Here is a 21,466-nt window from a genome sequence, read left to right on the forward strand (position 1 = left end):
TAATATATAAATATTAAATTAATAAATTAATATTAAATGTTATCCTAATTTATTAAAAAATAACTTTTTTTTATTAATTGGTATTAAAAATTATATTTATTTAACTCGTGTAAAACGTGGGGTTTTTAAAAATACAACTTTTTTCTATTATTTACTATACAAAGTTACATTTATATAACATGTGTAATACACGAAGTTTTTAAAGATATAACTTTTTATCATTTGCTATGTAAATTAGATTTATTCAACACGTGTAATACACGGGGTTTTAAGAATACAATTTTTTTTTAATTATCTGGTAGATTTTTCAACCCGACTATACACGGGTTTTTAAAGATACGACGTTTTTAGTATTTAATATACAAAATTACATTTATTTAATATGTGTAATACACATGATTTTTAAAGATATAACTCTTTTTTAGATCTATTCAACACATGTAACATACGGGGTTTTTAAGGATGTAATATTTTTATTATTTGGTAGATTTATTCAACCCGATTATACACGAGTTTTTTTAAAGATACGACGTTTTTGGTATTTAGTATACAAAATTACATTTATCTAATCTGTGTAATACACATGGTTTTTAAAGATACGACGTTTTTGGTATTTAGTATACAAAATTACATTTTTTTAACCCGCACAATATATGAGGTTCAAAAAGATATAACTTTTTATTATTTAATATATAAAATTACATTTATTCAACCCGTGTAATACACGGGGTTCTAACCTAGTCGATATATATGCTATCCCCATAAAAGTTGTTGAATTAATCAAGATCCCTATGAACCAGTTAAAAACCAACCAGCGCATCTAGTGTAGTGGTATCATAGTACCCTCCCACGGTACTGACCGGGGTTCGATTCCCCGGATGCGCAATCTTTTTCCTTTTTATTCGTTTCGTTCACGAATAAATACACCCACACTCGTCTCGTTGCTCTTTTCATTTTTTGGTTTTTGCAGTTCAACCTTTAACAAGTTCATCACTACCAATCTGTCAATGAAATGGAGGAACATAACCTCTCAAAACTCAATATTAACCGCACTTTTACACCCACTTCGTTCTCACTCACCATCACCACTCTCATACGCACCCATTTTCCAGTTCTTAACCGGCTTAAACCTCCTTAAATTAGGTCAACAAGTTCACACCCATTTAATTCTTCACGGAGTATATCCCAACTCATTCCTCGGTGCCAAAATGGTTGCAATGTACGCTAGCTCAGGTGATCTCAACTCCGCTGTTGTTTTGTTCAATTCAGTGAAGAAAAATGCATCAACCCTTCTGTACAATTCGATTATTAGAGCGTGTGCTGTGTACGGTTATTCTCAGCAATGTGTTAGCATATTTTTTGAGATGGATTCGGTTGGGGTTCGTGGGGATTATTTTACTTTTCCGTTTGTGTTGAAGAGTTGTGCGGATTTGGGGGGTGTTTGGGTGGGTAAGTGTGTTCATGGGAAGGGGTTGAGAAGTGGGTTGGGGTTTGATTTCTATTTTGGGACGTCGTTGATTGATTTTTATGTCAAGTGTGGGGAGTTGGGGGATGCACGGAAGATGTTTGATGAAATGCCTGTGAGAGAAGTTGCGTCGTGGAACGCGCTGATTGCGGGGTGTATGAGGTATGGGATGGCGAGTGGTGCGGAAGAGTTGTTTTCGCGGATGTTGGAGAAGAATATTGTTTCATGGACGGCGATGATTTCTGGGTACACGCAGAACGGGTTTGCGAAGCGAGCGATTGAGTTGTTTGATGAGATGATGAGTGACTTGTCGAACGTGAGGCCGAATTGGGTGACGGTGATGAGTGTTCTTCCTGCCTGTGCACAATCTTCGGACCTTGACCGAGGGAGAAAGATTCATGATTATGCTACTAGCATCGGGCTTGGCTCGAACATGTCTGTGCAAACTGCTCTCGCTGCTATGTACGCAAAATGTGGATCGCTCTCGGATGCCGAAATTTGTTTCCGAAAAATCCCTCCTAATAAAAGAAACTTGGTCTCCTGGAACACGATGATCAGTGCATACGCGTCTCACGGGCATGGGACCGAATCTGTCTCAACATTCAATGACATGATACGAGCCAGGGTCCAACCTGATGCAATCACATTCACAGGCTTGTTATCAGGGTGCAGCCATTCGGGTCTGGTTGATATGGGTTTAAACTATTTTAACTCAATGAAAACACAATACAAAATCGAACCAACTCACGAACATTACGCATGTGTTGTCGATCTTTTGGGGCGATGCGGGAGACTGAATGAAGCATATGAACTCGCTTTAAAGATGCCAATGCCACCAGGAGCAAGCATATGGGGCGCGTTGTTATCCGCCAGCAAAACCTATAGAAATCTCGAGATTGCTGAAATCTCGGCCAAAAAGTTGTTCGATTTGGAACCCGAAAACAGCGGGAATTATGTGGTTCTTTCAAATATGTATGCCGAGGCCGGGATGTGGAGAGAAGTGAATGATCTTAGAGATTTGTTAAAAACCCGAGGCGTGAAGAAGAACCCGGGTTGCAGTTGGATTGAAATCGACGGCAAAGTACATATGTTTCTTGGTGGTGACAAATCTCACCCAATGTCGGATGCAATTTACGAGTTTTTGGAGGCGTTACCAGAGAAGATGAAAGTGTTGGGTTATGTAGCGGAAACAACATTTGCACTACACGATGTTAGTGAGGAGGAGCGGGAACAAAGCCTCGGTAGTCATAGCGAGAAGTTGGCGGTGGCTTTCGGGATTCTTTGCACGGATTCCGGTGCCATTGTTCGTGTGACGAAGAACCTTAGGATATGTGGGGATTGTCACACGGTGATGAAGTTTGTATCAAGGATTTATGAACGGGAGATTGTGGTTAGAGATGTGAACCGGTTTCATCATTTTAAAAACGGGTCGTGTTCATGTGGTGATTATTGGTAGCTATCTAGATACGAATAAGAAGATTAGGAACGTTGGGTCAGTAATTATTACACCATCTGTACTTGTTTGGTGCCCCTCCAAGTGGACGAGTCGTAACGATGTTTAACACCTTTTGAGAATGACTTGGCATGAGACGCCAAGCCACTTCACCCGGCCTTATTCTAGACTTTTAACAATTTTGTAAAATTGTAATGACTAGATTCAGTAGCGGATCCAACCCTATTTTGTGGGTTCATATGTACCTACTCGGTTTGGAAAAAAATGGAAAAAATTTTGTGAAAACTTGTATGATTTGAAAAAAAAATTGTGAGAATATATTAAAACGAACCCACTTAAAAAAAATTTCTGAATCCGCAACTGACTAGATTTAAAAAATTGGGCCCTTAAAATAGGTGTAACCTGTGCTTCGATTTGTGTGTTTATTGGACCAACGGCCTAAGTGGAGACAATTTTTTTTTATATGGAGCCTTGACTTTGACATTGAGTTTTAATTTGAGTTCATTTTTATCCTAAAAACTCACTAATCATGTATTTTGTTAATTCGAACTAGTATTAAGCCCCACCGCGTTACGGTAGGGGTGTAAAATTGTTTCAAATAGTACCAATGTCACATCACCGCCAACAACCAGCACGTATTAATGTGAAGAAATTAGATCATAACGTAAAACATAGAAAATAATAACTAAGTCGACTTAGTACCCGTTCGTTGCGACCAACCTGTTATGTTAAACGGGAAAAAACGACCTAAAAACGTTGAACCATACACATATGTTGCGTCTTATTAACTCGCAAACTTAGAATGAAGTGTTAAATGAAACATAATAACGTTGAATCACACACGCACGTTACACCGTGTTAACTCGAAAAAATTAGAATGAAACGTAAAACAAAAAATTGATAAATATGATAAGTATAGAGGAACAAAGTTGAAAGTAAAAAGTGAGATTAAATTGCAAAATATGAAAACTTTTGGGTTAAAAATGAAAAATCAAATAAATTTTAGATTAAAAGTGTAATTTTAAGTTTTTTTATTTTGAAAACACCCCTAAGCTTTGTGTACAACACCTCAATGCATATACATGTTTTTGGATAAAAAATAATGCAGTAATCGTAAATCATTATGTGTAACATTGGACTAAAATTTAGCATAGGGTAAAAAATCAGTTTAGGAAATTTACATCTGATATCAAACTATATACATGTAGTGCACTAATTTTTAATTTGGGTTACAAACTATGTACTGTAATGCATTAATTTTTATTTTGGGTTAATTCGTAGACTTTTAAATTTTAATTTACAATGATAATGATAATGATAATGATTTTATTAACTAAATCTTATCAAAACATTATTTGAAATTATTTATTAGAACAAGGATAAAAATAAATGATATTCATCTATTAATTATTAGAAAATATAATTAAATATAATTAAAATTTTTATTTTTAAGATTGAAGAAGAATATGCCACGTGGCATTAATTGGAGTCTTTTATTAGAATTTAGATTAGATGTTTATTTAGTTGTTTAATAACCGTGTACGATGTTTTTATATTTTTTTTATAATTTAACAAACACGAGTTATCAGATAACAATCAAATATTCAAATTAATGAAAATTTAAAATATTATTAGAAAAGTTGACGGATAAATTTTAGAGAAATGAACATTTGTCAAACTTTTAATGAGATTAATACTATTCATACCAGTTGCATTTTAATAGTATAAAAACAATTTTAATAGTATAAATAAATAAATAAACATAATATATTATTTCAGTTTTAATTTTATTTTTCAAAACTTAAAACGGGTTTTTTTCACTAAAATCAACCCTTTAGGGTTTAATACATTTTCAATTTATCTCACACCCCCCCCCCTCCCCTCTCTCTCTTTATAGAGGAAGTGTAGAATACAAAACCCCTAATCATACATTACGTACGCTATCACATTAACCCTACACGTGTCCCTGAATTAGTTTAATAGATAAGGGTAAAACAGAGATTTCATTCAATCAGCGTATCGCGAAGTCGGTTACACCACGATCCTGGTAATTATAAATCGTATCACAGTTTCAAAATATGCATAAATTTTAAAATTGTAGATTCGCGGTTGTCATTTTATAGAAATATCAGAACAAGACGACGAATAAAGCCAGTGTAAAGTTATTTACATGCGATTTTATGTTACGTACTATTGGGTTATAACATACATGCGATGTTATGTTTTGCCATGCGATTTACATTAACATGCGATATTAATGTTTTGCAACAGTCACTGAAATATTCTTTACCCAAAAAAAACAGTCACTAAAATATTGTAAAATAAAAATAAATTAACAAATAAAAGTTAGTGCAGCCATCATAATTGACTAAAAGCACAATGACTTATAGAGAGAAATCTATACATGCGATTTTATTTGGTATTACATGCGATTTTATATTCACTTTCCATTATACATGCGATTTTTCCACTATACATGTGATTTTATTTGCTACATTCGATTTAGATTAAAATAATTGGATACTACATGCGATTTTCTTGATATCACTATGCGATTTTAAATTCAACAATATGTTAATGTTTTGACATGCGATTTATATAAAAATAATTGGACACTGTTAGGGATGGATTCACCATTGATCAGTGATCCTCATTTACTGATGGAGCTAGTGATCCTTGCTTCTGCTTCAGCTAGTGATCTTCAGAAGTGTTGTAGGATCAGGATCATGGATCATAGTAAGGATCCTTATTCTAACGATTGTCTACTTTGAATATGATGTTGTTTTGCAGGAGTACGAGCTTGGACCTGGTCTTGACGGAATTCCTGGAGCATATTCCTTATTTATTCCGCACGTGCTTGACCAATATGGACGTTATGGAGTTCGTGGGAGACTTGCATGAAATGCGGATAGTTAGTTAGCTCAGATATTTTCCATTTTTAAAAGGGGATGGCGAGCTAATTTAGAACACTTGGCTAATTTTGGCTAAACACACACACTACTAACTGCTCTCTCCAGCTCGTTACCATTCACTTCGCGATTATACACTTTCATACACATTGCACTATAGTGATCCTTGTAACTAGCTCGCTATCATCCGAAGTTGTAACACATTTCTTGTTTAATTTGAGTTGGTGATCGGTAGTTTCCATCACCCGAGGTTTTTTATGCCGGAGATCATTCATTGGTCAAGGGCTTTTTCCTCGTATAAATCTCTGTGTCATTCGTTTATTGCATTTCAGAGTGATCCTTTATATTGTTCAATAATTCAAGCATCATTCCCCGTAACAAAGAGTTTGGTTGCATTATCATTGCTTGATTTTTGACCAAAACAGTTTGGCGCCCACCGTGGGGCAATTGGTGCTTCATTCCTAAGAAACTCTTGTTTTTGTGATCATTTTGGTTCGTTGCATCCAAGCAGATGGCTTCATCATCAAAGAACACTTCAAGTGGGATGTCTGCAGTCAATTCATCCCAGGGCATTCCACCTTTTCCTCCACCACCTTCTGGATCTCAGAAAAATGCCGAGAAGAAACCGACTCCCATTTTCTCAAAACCTCCAACTTCTTCTGCTTCTTATACTCCTACTACTAGTGACTTGTTTACTTTAATTTTGCAGATGAAGGAACACATACAGCAGCAGGATAAGACCAATGAAAGGATTCTCAGAGAAATTGGAGACATCAAGAAACAAAAGAGATCGGCAGAGGATCATTCCCCATTGATGCCCAGATCTTTGAACTTTGATACTCCGGTCATGACCTCTCTGCCTTCAGTAGTTCCAGATGTTCAATACGTGGGAGGACCAAGAGGAGTGCACTACGGATCATCAGCAATGACTCAGGCTTCAGGATCATACTTTCAACCAGTAGGATCCCTCCCTCAGCATATAGGATCCTTTGCTAGCTCAGGAGGATACTTGGGGGCGCAGTAGATTCAAGGATTCTGGCCGTTTCAAGGATCCTCGCAGGTTCAAGGATCCTCTCAGGTTCAAGGATCCTCTTAGGTTCAAGGATCCTCTCAGGTTCAAGGATCCTCTCAGGTCCAAGGATCCTCGCAGGTTCAAGGATCCTCGCAGGTCCATGGATCCTCGCAGGTTCAAGGATCCTCTCAGTTTCATGGATCCTTCCAGGTCCCTGGATCCTTAAGGAGTTTGTAACTAGGGAATTCAAATATCCATCAAGGAGATTTCATTCCAATGCAGACCATTGCTTCTACTGGTCCTTCAATCATTCCAGAAATCTCAGCAATATGGATTCACATCCAGCGTTCCAAATTTGAATCCAATGGGAGGTAACACTCTTAATAATTCTTATACCACTAACCATGGCCTTATGCAGGATACAGGTATCAATCATGCTATGGCTAGGGAATTGCAAAAGCTAAAGGATATGATATCAAGTGTTCCAGGAGTAGTCAAGCCTATCCCGGAGATTGCGGATGGGAGCCATAAGATATCTCGTTTTGCACCACCCATCTGTGATGCTGAGATACCCAAGAGGTCCCACGTACGACAATGAAGTTATATGATGGCTCAACGGATCCTGAAGAGCACATAGCACAATACAGGGAAAGGATGGAGATCAATCCCATCCCAGAAAGGTTAAAGGAAGCATGTCTGTGCAAGGGATTTGGGTCCACTCTTACTGGATCGGCTCTTAAATGGCTGCTAAGTCTTCCCCTTATTCTATTACCTCATTTGCTAATCTAGTTAACCTGTTTAATAACCAGTTTTCTTGTAGTAGAAAATTTGAACGTTTAACTAGTGATTTATATAGGATAACCCAAGGTCATAATGAATCATTGAGAGATTATATCACCAAGTTTAGTAAAGAATCCTTGGATATCCCTAACCTGGATATAGCAACGACTGTAGAAGCCTTTAAAATGGGATTGCTTAGGGATTCATTATTCTATGATGATCTTGTTATGACACCTTGCAGGAATCTAGATGAGGTAAGAACCAGGGCCCTTAGGTTCATCCGGCTAGAGGATGACAAAAGGATCCAGGAGAGGTTAGCAGGATCCTCAAAGCAAGAGAAGCAAGGATCCTCATTCAAGAACAACAAGTTCAGATCCTACAACAAGTTTAATAACCAGAATGTGCATGCAGTAGAACAGGAAGAGGATGATGAGGATTATCCTCCAATTTCTGAATACTGTTTTTCTGTTGATAACAATGAACTAATTCTTGCGATGCAGAATCTAGGTGATAAAGCCAGGTGGCCGAGAAAAAGTGACAAACCAGCTGCCGCTAAAGATAAATCAAAATGGTGTGCATACCACGAAGATTTTGGGCATCTCACAGAAGAGTGCATCGCATTGAGAAAAGAAATTGGATACTTGTTGAGCAAGGGGCACTTGAAAGAATTATTGGGGAGAAAGAAATCAAGAACTCAGGATCCTGAAAGGATCCCAGAAAAAGCTCCAGCCCCTCCAGCAGACGCACAAGTTATAAACTTTATATCTGGAGGATCAGACATTTGTGGAACATCCTTTTCTGCAGCTAAAAGACATGCAAAGGAAACCAAGATGGATAATGGAGATAGTTCCATTCGAACATCCAGTGTTACCAAAGGAAAAATCATAACTTTTGATGAGGATGATCGTGTTGACATTCAGGATCCTCATCATGATGGTTTGGTTATCACTCTTTTTATTTTTAACTATTTTGTTCGCAGGATCCTTATAGACGGAGGAAGCTCTGTGAATATCATCCAGCTTGATGTTCTTAAGAAGATGAATATTCCCGAATCCGATATCATACCAAGATCCTCCATGCTCGTGGGATTCAGTGGCGAGACTAAGAATACTCTGGGGGACATTAAACTCCCAATCTATATTGAAGGGCTACATTCTTACCAAAAATTTTGTGTTATTGATTGTTTATCTTGTTGTAACGTTATCCTTGGCAGGCCTTGGATATACGACATGAAGGCAGTTCCATCCACTTATCATCAATGTGTGAAGCTTCCTAGCCCATGGGGGATAGTGAAAATTGATAGTGATCAACAGGAGGCTAGGAACTGCTACACCTCATCAATGAAACCAGCCTCAAAGTCAAGGGAGCAATAGCAATCAAAGCATCCTCCGAGAGATGTCTTGGAGGCAAGAGAGCAGGATGTAGTAGAAATCCTTATGGATCCTCATGATCCTGAATCTAAAATTTACATAGGATCAGGGATCCTTGGCGAAATGAAAGAAAACCTAATATCCTTCCTCAAAAGGAGAAAAACTACCTTTGCATGGAAACACGAAGACATGACAGGTATATCTAAAGATATAATCACTCATAAACTTGGCATTGACAGGTCGTTCAAACCAATCCATCAAAAGAGGAGGAAGTTTGCACCAGAAAGAAATGCCATTATCCAGGAAGAGGTAGAAAAGTTACTCCGAGCAGGTATTGTTTTGGTCAAAAATCACACAAGGATAATGTAACCAAACTTTATGTAAACGGGGTATGATGCTTGGTTAGCTATGAAAGTAAAGGATCACTTCTGTGATAAAGATACAAAGACACAATGATTTATACGAGGAAAAAGCCCTTGATCAATGTATGATCTCCGGCATAAAAAACCTCGGGTGATGGCAACTACCGATCACCAACTTCAATATAATAAAAATGTAGTTACAACTTCGGATGATAATGAGCTGAGTACAAGGATCACTGAGTGTCTAAGTGTTCGAGAGTTGTGTCGTATGTCGTGTGTGTTCTTCCGAATGAGGAAGAGTGGTATTTATACATGTGTAGGTAACTTATTTTAGGTAGATAGACCACTAATCAGCTCATTACCCCTTTAGAAATAAAGATAATCTAGCCTAAATTGCTGCCCATTAATCAAGCTAAGTTTCCATATCCGGTACAACGTCTATCTCCAATTTAGCTCTTGCCATATTTGTGAAAACGCGTCCCTGGATCATGATGTATAGGGCATATCCTGCTAGGTGTTCCTGCAAAACAATTTTGTAACAAGTGGAAGTGACCGTTAGTGTAAGGATCACCATATCGTCCCATGATCCTGATCCTGAAGTCTGGCTGAGGATCACTATCTGCCAAAGAATCAAGGATCACTGGTCAGGATCACGTATAAGGATCATTTATAGTAAAATCCAGCCCCAACAATTGCCCCCAAAATATAAGGAGTTAATTGTAAATAGATGAGTTATATTTTGTTTTGAGCTTATCTCTAACGGGCGACTCCGGGTTACTAGCCGTTACATATGGACTAGCCGTTGTGATATTTACGTCACTGATGTGACGATCCCTGCAAATCATCATTATAAATAGGAGATAGGGTTAGGATCATTTTGTATTTAAATTCGAAGTATCTCCCTTTATAACCATCATTGAAGACTCTTGATCAGGTATCATCTTCTTCTTTCTCTTCTTTGCTCTGTTCTTTCGTGCTTTTACTCTGTTTTTTGTTCAAAATATGCTGCTCCGTAATTCTCCGCACAAGAGTCCCAAGAAGGAGAGTCCCTTAAAGAGCCAGGGAATTATCAAGGATTTTCCCGTGGAGAGATGCTGCTTTACTGATGTCCACATAGACAAGATTCGCCATTGTTTCCCAGCGAATGTTGTTTTCAAACCCTTTGATCCTACTGCTTTGAGCGATCTTGTCTCAGATGTCTGGGTGGCTTTTCCTGCTACTCCCTTCCTCATTGGGTATTCATATCTTTTTCCGATGTTCACCCAATCTTTCTTTTCTCTTACCGGCATCTCATATATCCAAGCTATGCCGATGATCTGGAGGGTTCTATATACCTTCGAGAGGATCATTGAGCAAGAAGGGATTGATCTGGGGATGGCAGAGCTGGCCGAGCTCTATGATCTTACTACGTTTGGTTCCCACCGGTATCTGCTGAAACGGAAAGCTGGGGAGGATCACCCTATTTTCAAAGTGACCAAGAATGATACCAACTGGAAACGTCGATTTTTCTTTGTTAAGAGGGATTCCATCCCGGATGGGAAGGATCTGCCCAAGGAATGGGCCACTCATGGTAGGATAGAGGATCCTCGAAGGATCACTATCAGTTCTGTCTCATATGATGAGGATCACTGATGTCTTTTCTTTTTTTGTCTTTTTATGCAGCTATCTCCGTTGCTCACTTAAAGTTGACCCCTGCTGCCAAAGAGAGAGTGTTAGCTTTCAAGAAGCTTGATCCTGAAGTTCGAAGCTTCCAGATTATTATCCAAGATTCTCAAGAGATATCCTCTGCGTCTGCCACAATGTCAAGTAAGTATCCTCATAAAAAATAAGTTTTATGTGAAAGTATTTAATTTAACAAGGGAACTTATCTTGTTTTTGAATTGTGTAGGTGCCGGAAAATCTGCCAGGTCTGTTAAATCTGCCTCCATGTTTGGGATAAGTGACCTTGCCAATGTCACGTCTTCTAAGAAGAAGAAGGCTCCTGCTGTCAGTCCTTCAGCATCCGCTCCCAAAGCGTCTATCCGGGGCAAGGGAAAAAAGAGGAAAACCTCTGAAGATCTCCAAGGATTTCCCCTCCTCCGTCAGCAATTCCTTGATTACGTGAATGAGGTAAGGATCACTGCCCCTGTTGGTCATCCGTTTTGAATATCCTGTTTGTATGTCCTGTTTCTTTCGAGGATCATCCGGTTCTGTACTTACCTTATTCCCTTCTTTGCAGAAACTTGCCGAGATCGAGACCTATCTAGGCCATGTTGAGGATCAAGAGAGCCAGATTGCCGACCTTCAACAAATGGGCGTGCTCAAGGATCTCAAGATAGAAGATCTTGAGAAGGAACTCCGGGCCATGAAGACTGAGGCTGCTCAAAGGTTGATTGATATGGATAACGAGAAGCAGGAGATCACCCAAGATGCTAAGGTCTCCGCGGCAATCGCTATGTATAAGATACAACTTCAGATGGCCGAGGAAGCTCAGGATCCTACCTTTGACAAAAGCTCGTGGGATGTTGAAGGTTGGAAGGCAAGGCTGGCAGACCTGGAGGATGAAGATGATGCTGAGGAGATCCCCATGCTGGAAGGTGGTGATGCTGAGAAGGATCAAGGTGGAGATGCTGGTGGTGATGAAGCAGCGAAGGTGTAGGCTGCATGATTGGGCGATGATGGATATTTCGAGACTAGGCCGGAGCCCAATTTTTTTAGGATCGGCAGTGGTTTTTCGTGGTAGTGGTGTTTGTGAACAATTATGGTTTGTAATTTCTGAACAATAGTTTCTTAGGGTTAAGGATCCTGGATCCTTTGAACAATAGGTAGGATTACAAAAGGTGGAGGGATCCTCTGTCTGGGGGATGAAGCCTTTGTGATCCTGCCGCTTTTATTTTCTGCAAAATGTTAAGACCGCATAGACAATGGACACCCTTTGCCAACCCATGTGGACGGGCCACGTTTTGCTGGTAGAAATGTGGGTTGGCAATTTTGACAATCTTTTTGAAAGGGTTAATGATCCTTCTGTTTAATATTATAACTTAACTTTTCTGGCTTATCTCGTGTTGTTATCCTTATCTTCTTGTTTCTTAGTTGTCTTTATAATATATTTGCAAGAGTTGAAAGTATACTTAATAAATTCAGGATATGATCCTAGATCAAATATCCTGATGTTGAAAATGTTCAAAGTATTGTAGTTCAAGGATCATGGGTTTGGTTGTCAAAGTGTGAGGGTCGGTTAGGATAAAGAGTATAATCAAAAATAGTAAAGGATCATACCTGAGGATCCACGTTAGGATCCTAACCTTCAATCGGAACAACCATAGGTAAGACTTTAATGGATAATAAGGATTAAGGATCCTTAATTGTTTAACTTTGAAAACCTGAGAAAATGGAATATAACTTGGGACTAAGCCAATATAAAAGATAAGTTAGTAACTGGGGACAAGCCCAAAGGATAACTGAGGATGATCCCGGAGGATCACTGGGGACAAGCCCGAAGGATAACTGGGGACAAGCCCAAAGGATAACTGAGGATGATCCCGGAGGATCACTGGGGACAAGCCCGAAGGATAACTGGGGACAAGCCCAAAGGATCGTATGTAAACTGGAGTATGGCCCTTTCTGGCAACTATCCAAACTTAGTGACATGAAAATGTCAAAACCTTAGCTAACGTGAAAACGTTAGAAACCTTAGGAACGGATGTATGGTGCGTCCACCATTATACGTAGGATCCCAAATATAGCCAGTACGATGAGGTTGTCAGCCCCGAAAGTGGGTACTGGTCCCAAAGACGTGAACTATACCAGGATCATCGTGCGCTGCTGGCGGAAACTGGGGATAATCCCAAGGATAACGGGGGTTGTACCCAAGGATCTTTGGTGCTTTTGGAGATCTCTGAGGATTTGCTGAAGATACCTGAACTATCATAACTCAAATGGTTTGTGAGTAGAGGATGAAGGATACGTGATCCTTAACCTTAGGTAAAAAATAGGAAAATATAATAGTTTCTAGGATAAGCATATTACCAGAATGAGGATCATCGATGGCACCGGGATCCTTCAAGGATACTCCAATGTAAGGATCACATGCATGAAGGATCATGTTCACATGAAATATTTCTTTAAGTGAACAGCATTCCATGCTCTTGGCAACAAGTTCCCTTCCATGGTTAGCAGCCTGTATGCCCCCTTTCCTGCTTCGGCTTCAATTAAGTAGGGACCTTCCCATTTTGGTGCTAGCTTCCCGTCAGCAGGATTAATAGTATTTTGAAATGCTTTTCTTAATACCATATCTCCAACTTGGAACTTCCTTATCCTGACATTTTTGTTGTAGGTACCAGCCATTCTTTGTTGGTAGCTTGCCATCCTTATTCTGGCTAGATCCCTGATTTCCTCAATAGTATCTAAATCCTGAGCTAGAATCGCAGCATTTTCTTCAGGATCACGAGCACTTGTTCTAGCAGTTGGGATCACCATTTCTGTTGGGATCACTGCTTCTGCCCCAAATACTAAAGAGAAAGGTGTTTGACCAGTGGCGTTTTTGGGAGTTGTCCTATCAGCCCATAGCACATAAGGCAATTCTTCTGCCCATTTCCCTTTCTTGGATCCTAGCTTTTTCTTCAGATTGTTGATGATGATCTTATTGGATGATTCTGCTTGACCATTGGCTTGTGGATGAACTGGTGTTGATGTTATCATCTTGATTCCCCAACTGTCACAAAAGTTAGTGGTTCTCCTTCCAATGAATTGAGAACCATTATCACATATAATTTCAGAGGGAATGCCAAATCTGGTTATAATGTTTCTTTTGATAAAGGATATAACTTCCTTCTCTCTGACTTGAGCAAAGGCTTCAGCTTCTATCCACTTGGAAAAATAGTCAGTCATGGCAAGCATAAATACTTTTCCACCAGGTGCTTTAGGAAGCTTGCCAACTATATCCATTCCCCATCTCATGAACGGCCAAGAGGATGGTATTGGGTGTAAGAATTCAGCTGGTTGATGGAGGATATTGCTATGTCTTTGGCAAGGATCACACTTTTTAGCATATTCTACAGCATCCCTTCTCATGGTTGGCCAGTAGTATCCTGTTCTAAGGATCCTTGAGAACAAAGCTCTGCCCCCAGTATGGTTTCCACAATCTCCTTCATGGAAATCCTTCAACACCTCTTCAATTTCAGGATCCTCGATACATCTCAAATATGGTCCTGCAAGAGATCGCTTATATAATACATTATTCAGAATTGTGAATTGAGATACCTTAATCCTGAAAGCTCTAGGATTTTCTCCCATCGGGATCTCCCCATGTTGCAAGTATCCCATGATCGGTGAGATCCATGATCCTGAATGAGATTGGGCTTCTTCACTAGGGATCATTGCAGTATCCTCTTCTATTTCCATGGCCACCTGTTTTTCAATGGCAGGAGCCAGGATATGGATGATAGGGATACTTATATCTTCTGGAATCTTCAAGGATGATCCTAGGTTGGCCAATGCATCAGCTTCTGTGTTCTCCTCCCTTGGTACCTGTGTCAAGCTGAAAGAGACAAAAGAGAGTGCCAATTCTTTGACTATCTCTAAATATTTGGTTAGCTTCTCGCCTTTAACAGCGTAGGATCCATTAAAGTGATTAGTGATCAATAATGAATCTACATATACTTTAAGATACTTTACCCCCATATCCTTAGCAATTTGTAAGCCAGCAATTAAGGCTTCATACTCAGCCTCATTGTTAGTTGCCTGGAACTCACAAGCTATGGAGTGGGGTATTATGTCCCCCTGTGGCGATTTTAGTAGGATCCCTAGCCCTGTGCCTTTGATATTTGAGGATCCGTCAGTGTGCAGGATCCAAGGATCCTTGGTCTCATCCAGCTGCTGGACCTCCAATTCTGCTTCCTTTTGTAGATCACTACTGAAATCAGCCACAAAATCTGCTAGTGCTTGAGATTTAATGGCTGTTCTCGGTTCGTATCTTATATCATGGGCACTAAGCTTCACTGCCCACTTAGCCATTCTCCCTGACATATCCGGTTTCCTGAGGACATTCTTAATTGGAAAATTAGTTTTAACAACAATAGTATGGGTTTCAAAATAATGCCTTAACTTAGTGGATGCCATGATTAATGCAAGGATAAGTTTTTCGAGGTGTGAGTACCTGGATTCGGCATCAAGTAGACTTTTACTTACATAGTAGATAGGATATTGTGTACCTTCGTGATCCTTAACAAGGACAGCACTTACAGCGGTTGAGGATACCGCTAGATATAAGGATAACACATCTCCTTTTTCCGGTTTTGCTAATGCTGGTGCTGAGGACATATACTCTTTTAGGGCTTGTAAAGCATTCTCATGCTTCTCAGTCCATTCGAACTTCTTATTCTTCCTTAGGATATCGTAAAATTCTCTGCATTTTTCTGAGGATTTCGATATGAATCTGTTCAAAGCTGCTATCCTGCCTGTCAGTCTTTGAACATCCTTGGCATTGGCAGGAGATTTGATATTTATTAATGCTTTGATTTGTTCCGGGCTTGCTTCAATGCCCCTCTGGGTTACCATGTACCCTAAGAACTTTCCTGCCTTAACACCGAAATGGCATTTTGAAGGATTAAGTTTCATGTTGTACTGATCAAGGATATCGAATGCTTCTTCTAAGTCCTTTAGGTGATCCTCAGCTTTTTTTGATTTGACCACCATATCATCTATGTACACCTCCATAGTTTTTCCAATTTGATCCTTGAACATCATATTTACCAGTCTTTGATATGTTGCACCTGCATTTCTTAGTCCAAAAGGCATGGCAATATAACAATATAAACCGGTTGGGGTCATAAAGGCTGTATCTTCTTGGTCAGATGGTTCCATCTGGATTTGTTGGAACCCAGATGATGCATCCATAAAGGTCACCAGTTCATGCCCCGCTGTTGCATCCACCATGGAGTCAATGTGGGGTAATGGGAAAGGATCCTTGGGACATGCCTTATTCAAATCAGTGAAATCGACACATACCCTCCACTTTCCGTTTTTCTTTTGGACAACAACCACATTGGCTAACCATTTTGGATACTTTACCTCTCTGATCATACCTGCTCGAAGTAGCCTCTCTACTTCTTCTTGGATAATGGCATTCCTTTCTGGTGCAAACTTCCTCCTTTTTTGATGGACTGGTTTGATAGACCTGTCAATGCCAAGTTTGTGAGTAATAATATCCTTAGATATACCTGTCATATCTTCATGTTTCCAAGCAAAGGTAGATTTTCTTCTTTTGAGGAAGGATATCATGTCTTCTTTCATCTTGCCAAGGATCCCTGATCCGATATAGATCTTTGACTCAGGATCACTAGGATCCAGAAGGATTTCGTCCACATCCTGCTCCCTTGCCTCCAAGACGTTCCTTGGAGGATACTGTAATTGCTATTGCTCCCTTGGTTTCGATGTTGGCTTCATGGATGATGTATAACAATCTTTAGCTTCTTGCTGATCACTTTCGATCTTGATTATCCCCCATGGGCTAGGGAGCTTCACACATTGATGGTAGGTGGATGGGACTGCTTTCATATCATGTATCCAAGGCCTGCCAAGGATAACATTGCAGCAAGATAAACAGTCAATAACACAAAATTTCTGATAATTATGTAATCCTTCCACATAGATTGGGAGTTTGATGTCCTTTAGTTTCTGTAATTCCCTGGCCATAGTGTGATTGGTACCTGTATCCTGCATGAATCCATGGTTAGTGGTAGGATAATTATTTAAAGTGTTACCTCCCATTGGGTTCAAGTTAGGGAATCCATATTGCTGGGATTCTGGAACAACGGAGGGACCAGTGGAAGCAATGGTCTGCATTGGAATGAAGTCCCCTTGATGGACATCTAGACTCCCTGTTTGCAAACTTTTTAGGGATCCTGGCATCTGTAAGGATCCTGGTATCTGGGATGATCCTGGAACGAAGGAGGATCCTTGAACCTGGGATGATCCTGGAACAAAGGAGGATCCTTGGCCCTGGAATGATCCTGGAATAAAGTAGGATCCTTGAAACTGCTGTGCCCCCGGATAGGCTCCCGGATTCATGAAGGATCCCATGTACTGAGGATAGGATCCTATTGGCTGAAAATGTGAATCTGATGTCTGAGTCATTGCTGCCGAGTTGAGACGTGATCCTCTTGACTCCCCTGTGATCTGTACGTCTGGGATCCCTGATGGCTGAGAGGTGACCATTGGAGTCTCAAAACTCAAGGATTTTGGCATCAGTGGGGAATGATCCTCTGCCGCTTTCTTTTGTCTTTTGAGATCTCCAATCTCCCTGAGGATCCTGTCATTAGTTTCATCCTGCCGCTGCATACGATCCTTCATCTGCAAAATTAAAGCAAACACATCACTAGTACTGGGAATAGAAGAATTCATAGCAGAAGAAGATGGAGGTTTAGAGAAGGAAGGGGTTGGTCTCTTCTCAGCATTTCTCTGGGATCCTGCCGGTGGAGGAGGTAGAGTGGTTTGTGCTGAGGTGACTGCAGACATCGCCGTGGAGGTGTTCTTCAATGATGTAGCCATGTAGTTCTTTGAAAATATTTCGAACAAAAGAATTTCTTATGAATGAAGCACCAATTGCCCCACGGTGGGCGCCAAACTGTTTTGGTCAAAAATCACACAAGGATAATGTAACCAAACTTTATGTAAACGGGGTATGATGCTTGGTTAGCTATGAAAGTAAAGGATCACTTCTGTGATAAAGATACAAAGACACAATGATTTATACGAGGAAAAAGCCCTTGATCAATGTATGATCTCCGGCATAAAAAACCTCGGGTGATGGCAACTACCGATCACCAACTTCAATATAATAAAAATGTAGTTACAACTTCGGATGATAATGAGCTGAGTACAAGGATCACTGAGTGTCTAAGTGTTCGAGAGTTGTGTCGTATGTCGTGTGTGTTCTTCCGAATGAGGAAGAGTGGTATTTATACATGTGTAGGTAACTTATTTTAGGTAGATAGACCACTAATCAGCTCATTACCCCTTTAGAAATAAAGATAATCTAGCCTAAATTGCTGCCCATTAATCAAGCTAAGTTTCCATATCCGGTACAACGTCTATCTCCAATTTAGCTCTTGCCATATTTGTGAAAACGCGTCCCTGGATCATGATGTATAGGGCATATCCTGCTAGGTGTTCCTGCAAAACAATTTTGTAACAAGTGGAAGTGACCGTTAGTGTAAGGATCACCATATCGTCCCATGATCCTGATCCTGAAGTCTGGCTGAGGATCACTATCTGCCAAAGAATCAAGGATCACTGGTCAGGATCACGTATAAGGATCATTTATAGTAAAATCCAGCCCCAACAGGTATGATTAGGGAGGTCAAATATCCAAGATGGTTAGCCAATGTGGTTGTAGTTCAAAAGAAAAACGGAAAGTGGAGGGTATGTGTCGATTTTACCGATTTAAATAAGGCATGTCCCAAGGATCCTTTCCCATTACCCCACATTGACTCCATGGTGGACGCAACTGCGGGTCATGAACTGTTAACTTTTATGGATGCTTCATCTGGATTTCAGCAAATTCAGATGGAACCATCTGATCAAGAGGATACAACTTTTATGACTCCAACTGGTATATACTGTTATATTGCTATGCCGTTTGGACTAAGAAATGCAGGTGCAACTTATCAAAGGCTAGTAAATATGATGTTCAAGGATCAGATTGGACACACTATGGAAGTTTATATAGACGACATGGTGGTTAAATCTAAAAAGGCTGAGGATCACCTTAGAGACTTGGAGGAAGCATTCAATATCCTTGACAAATATAATATGAAACTTAATCCTTCCAAGTGTCACTTTGGTGTTAAAGCAGGTAAATTCTTAGGATATATGGTGACAAAGAGGGGCATTGAAGCCAGTCCAGAGCAAATTAAAGCTATAGTGAACATCAAGTCCCCTGCCAACGCTAAGGATGTTCAAAGGTTAACAGGCAGGATTGCAGCTTTAAACAGATTCATATCCAAATCCTCAGAGAAATGCAAAGAGTTCTATGATATTTTGAGGAAGAACAAGAAGTTTGATTGGACTGAAAAACATGAAAATGCTCTCAAAGCTCTTAAGGATTACCTGTCCTCGGCTCCTGCCTTGATGAAACCAGAAAAAGGAGATGTGTTATCCTTATATCTCGCGGTATCCTCAAAAGCAGTAAGTGCTGTCCTTGTTAAGGATCACGAAGGTACACAACATCCTGTTTACTATGTAAGTAAGAGTTTGCTTGATGCTGAGTCCATGTACTTGTTAGGGCTGGATTTTTATAATACATGATCCTTACATATGATCCTAACCAGTGATCCTTGTTTCTTTGGCAGATAGTGATCCTCAACAGGGCTCCAGGATCAGGATCACGGACCATCATAGGATCCTCATGCTAACAGTTGCTTTCATTGAACTTAATGTCATTTTGCAGGAATGTCTAGCAGGATCCGCTCTTAGCATCACAATCAAGGGACGCGTCTTTACAACTTTGGCATATGCTTAATCAGAGATGAACGTTGTGAAGGATATGGAAACTTGGCATGATTTAAGGGCGATAATTTAGGCTAGATTTACTTTTATTTCTAAAGGGGTAATGAGCTGATTATTAGTTTGTTTACCTAAAATAGGCCACTCACACTTGTATATATATAACACTCTTCCCCATTCGGAAGACACAACACAATTCTCACACGCTTAGACACTCGAAACTATAGTGATCCTTGTACTCAGCTCATTATCATCCGAAGTTGTAACCATTTTTCTTATATTGAAGTTTGGTGATCGGTAGTTGCCATCACCCGAGGTTTTTTATGCCGGAGATCATACATTGATCAAGGGCTTTTTCCTCGTATAAATCCTCGTGTCACTTGCATATTTCTTACTAAAGTGATCCTTTACTTTTTAAACAAACCAAGCATCATTCCCCGTTTACTTAGAGTTTGGTTGCATTATCCTTGTGTGATTTTTTACCAAAACAGTTTGGCGCCCACCGTGGGGCAATTGGTGCTTCATTCATAAGAAAACTTTCTGTTCGAAATCATTTCAAAAAGTTACATGGCTTCATCATTGAAGAATACATCCACAGCGATGTCGGCAGTCAATTCATCTACTGGCATTCCACCTTTGCCTCCACCACCAGCTGGATCTCAGAAAAATGCTGAGAAGAGACCAACTTCTATCTCCTCTAAACCATCATCTTCTGCTCTAACTTCTTCTGTTCCCAGTACTAGTGATATATTTACTTTGATTTTGCAGATGAGGGATCGTATGCAGCAGCAGGATGAAACTAATGACAGGATCCTCAGAGAAATCGGAGATCTCAAAAGGCAAAAGAAAACGGCAGAGGATCATTCCCCACTAATGCCCAAATCTTTGAATTTTAATACTCCAATGATTACTTCTCAGCCATCAGAGGTCCCAGACATTCAATATATGGGTGGATCAAGAGGAGTGCATTTCAGCCCAGCAACAATGACTCAGGCATCAGGATCATATTTCCAACCGACGGGATCCTACGCCCAGCATTTGGGATCTTTCATGAGCTTAGGATCCTCCTTAGTCCCAAGATCATCCCAGGTTCAAGGATCCTCCTTCGTTCCGGGAACATCCCAGGTTCAAGGATCCTACTTTGTTCCAGGATCATCCCAGGTTCAAGGATCCTCCTTCGTTCCAGGAACATCCCAGGTTCAAGGATCCTCCTTTGTTCCAGGATCATCCCAGGTTCAAGGATCCTCCTTCGTCCCAGGATCATCCCAGATTCAAGAATCCCTACAGATACCAAGATCCTTGAAGAATTTGCAAACAGGAAGCCTAGGTGTCCATCAAGGAGATTTTATTCCAATGCAGACCATTGCTTCCACTGGTCCATCCATTATCCTAGAATCCCAGCAATATGGATTCACACCCAATGTTCCTAACTTGAACCCGATGGGAGGTAATACCTTAAATAATTATCTTACCACTAACCATGGATTCGTGCAGGATACAGGTATCAATCATGCTATGGCCAGGGAGTTACAGAAGCTGAAGGATATGATCTCAAGTGTTCCAGGGGTAGTCAAGCCTATCCCGGAGATTGCAGATGGAAGCCATAAGGTATCTCGTTTTGCACCACCAA

At 40.0% G+C, this 21,466-nt stretch overlaps 1 protein-coding gene and 1 non-coding gene across 2 annotated transcripts; both read left to right on the forward strand.

Moving 5' to 3' along the window:
• Nucleotides 1-655: 655 nt before the first annotated feature.
• Nucleotides 656-3,203, forward strand: LOC110942194 (pentatricopeptide repeat-containing protein At3g62890-like). The gene has a single exon (XM_022183941.2). The coding sequence runs from the start codon at nucleotides 879-881 to the stop codon at nucleotides 2,919-2,921; it is 2,043 nt and encodes a 680-aa protein (XP_022039633.1). The 5' UTR covers nucleotides 656-878; the 3' UTR covers nucleotides 2,922-3,203.
• On the forward strand, nucleotides 815-885 carry TRNAG-CCC. The gene has a single exon. It is a non-coding gene; the product is annotated as a tRNA-Gly (tRNA).
• Nucleotides 3,204-21,466: the final 18,263 nt, after the last annotated feature.

The sequence above is a fragment of the Helianthus annuus genome, chromosome 11 (assembly GCF_002127325.2).
Source record: "Helianthus annuus cultivar XRQ/B chromosome 11, HanXRQr2.0-SUNRISE, whole genome shotgun sequence".
NCBI classification, from domain to species: Eukaryota; Viridiplantae; Streptophyta; class Magnoliopsida; order Asterales; family Asteraceae; genus Helianthus; species Helianthus annuus.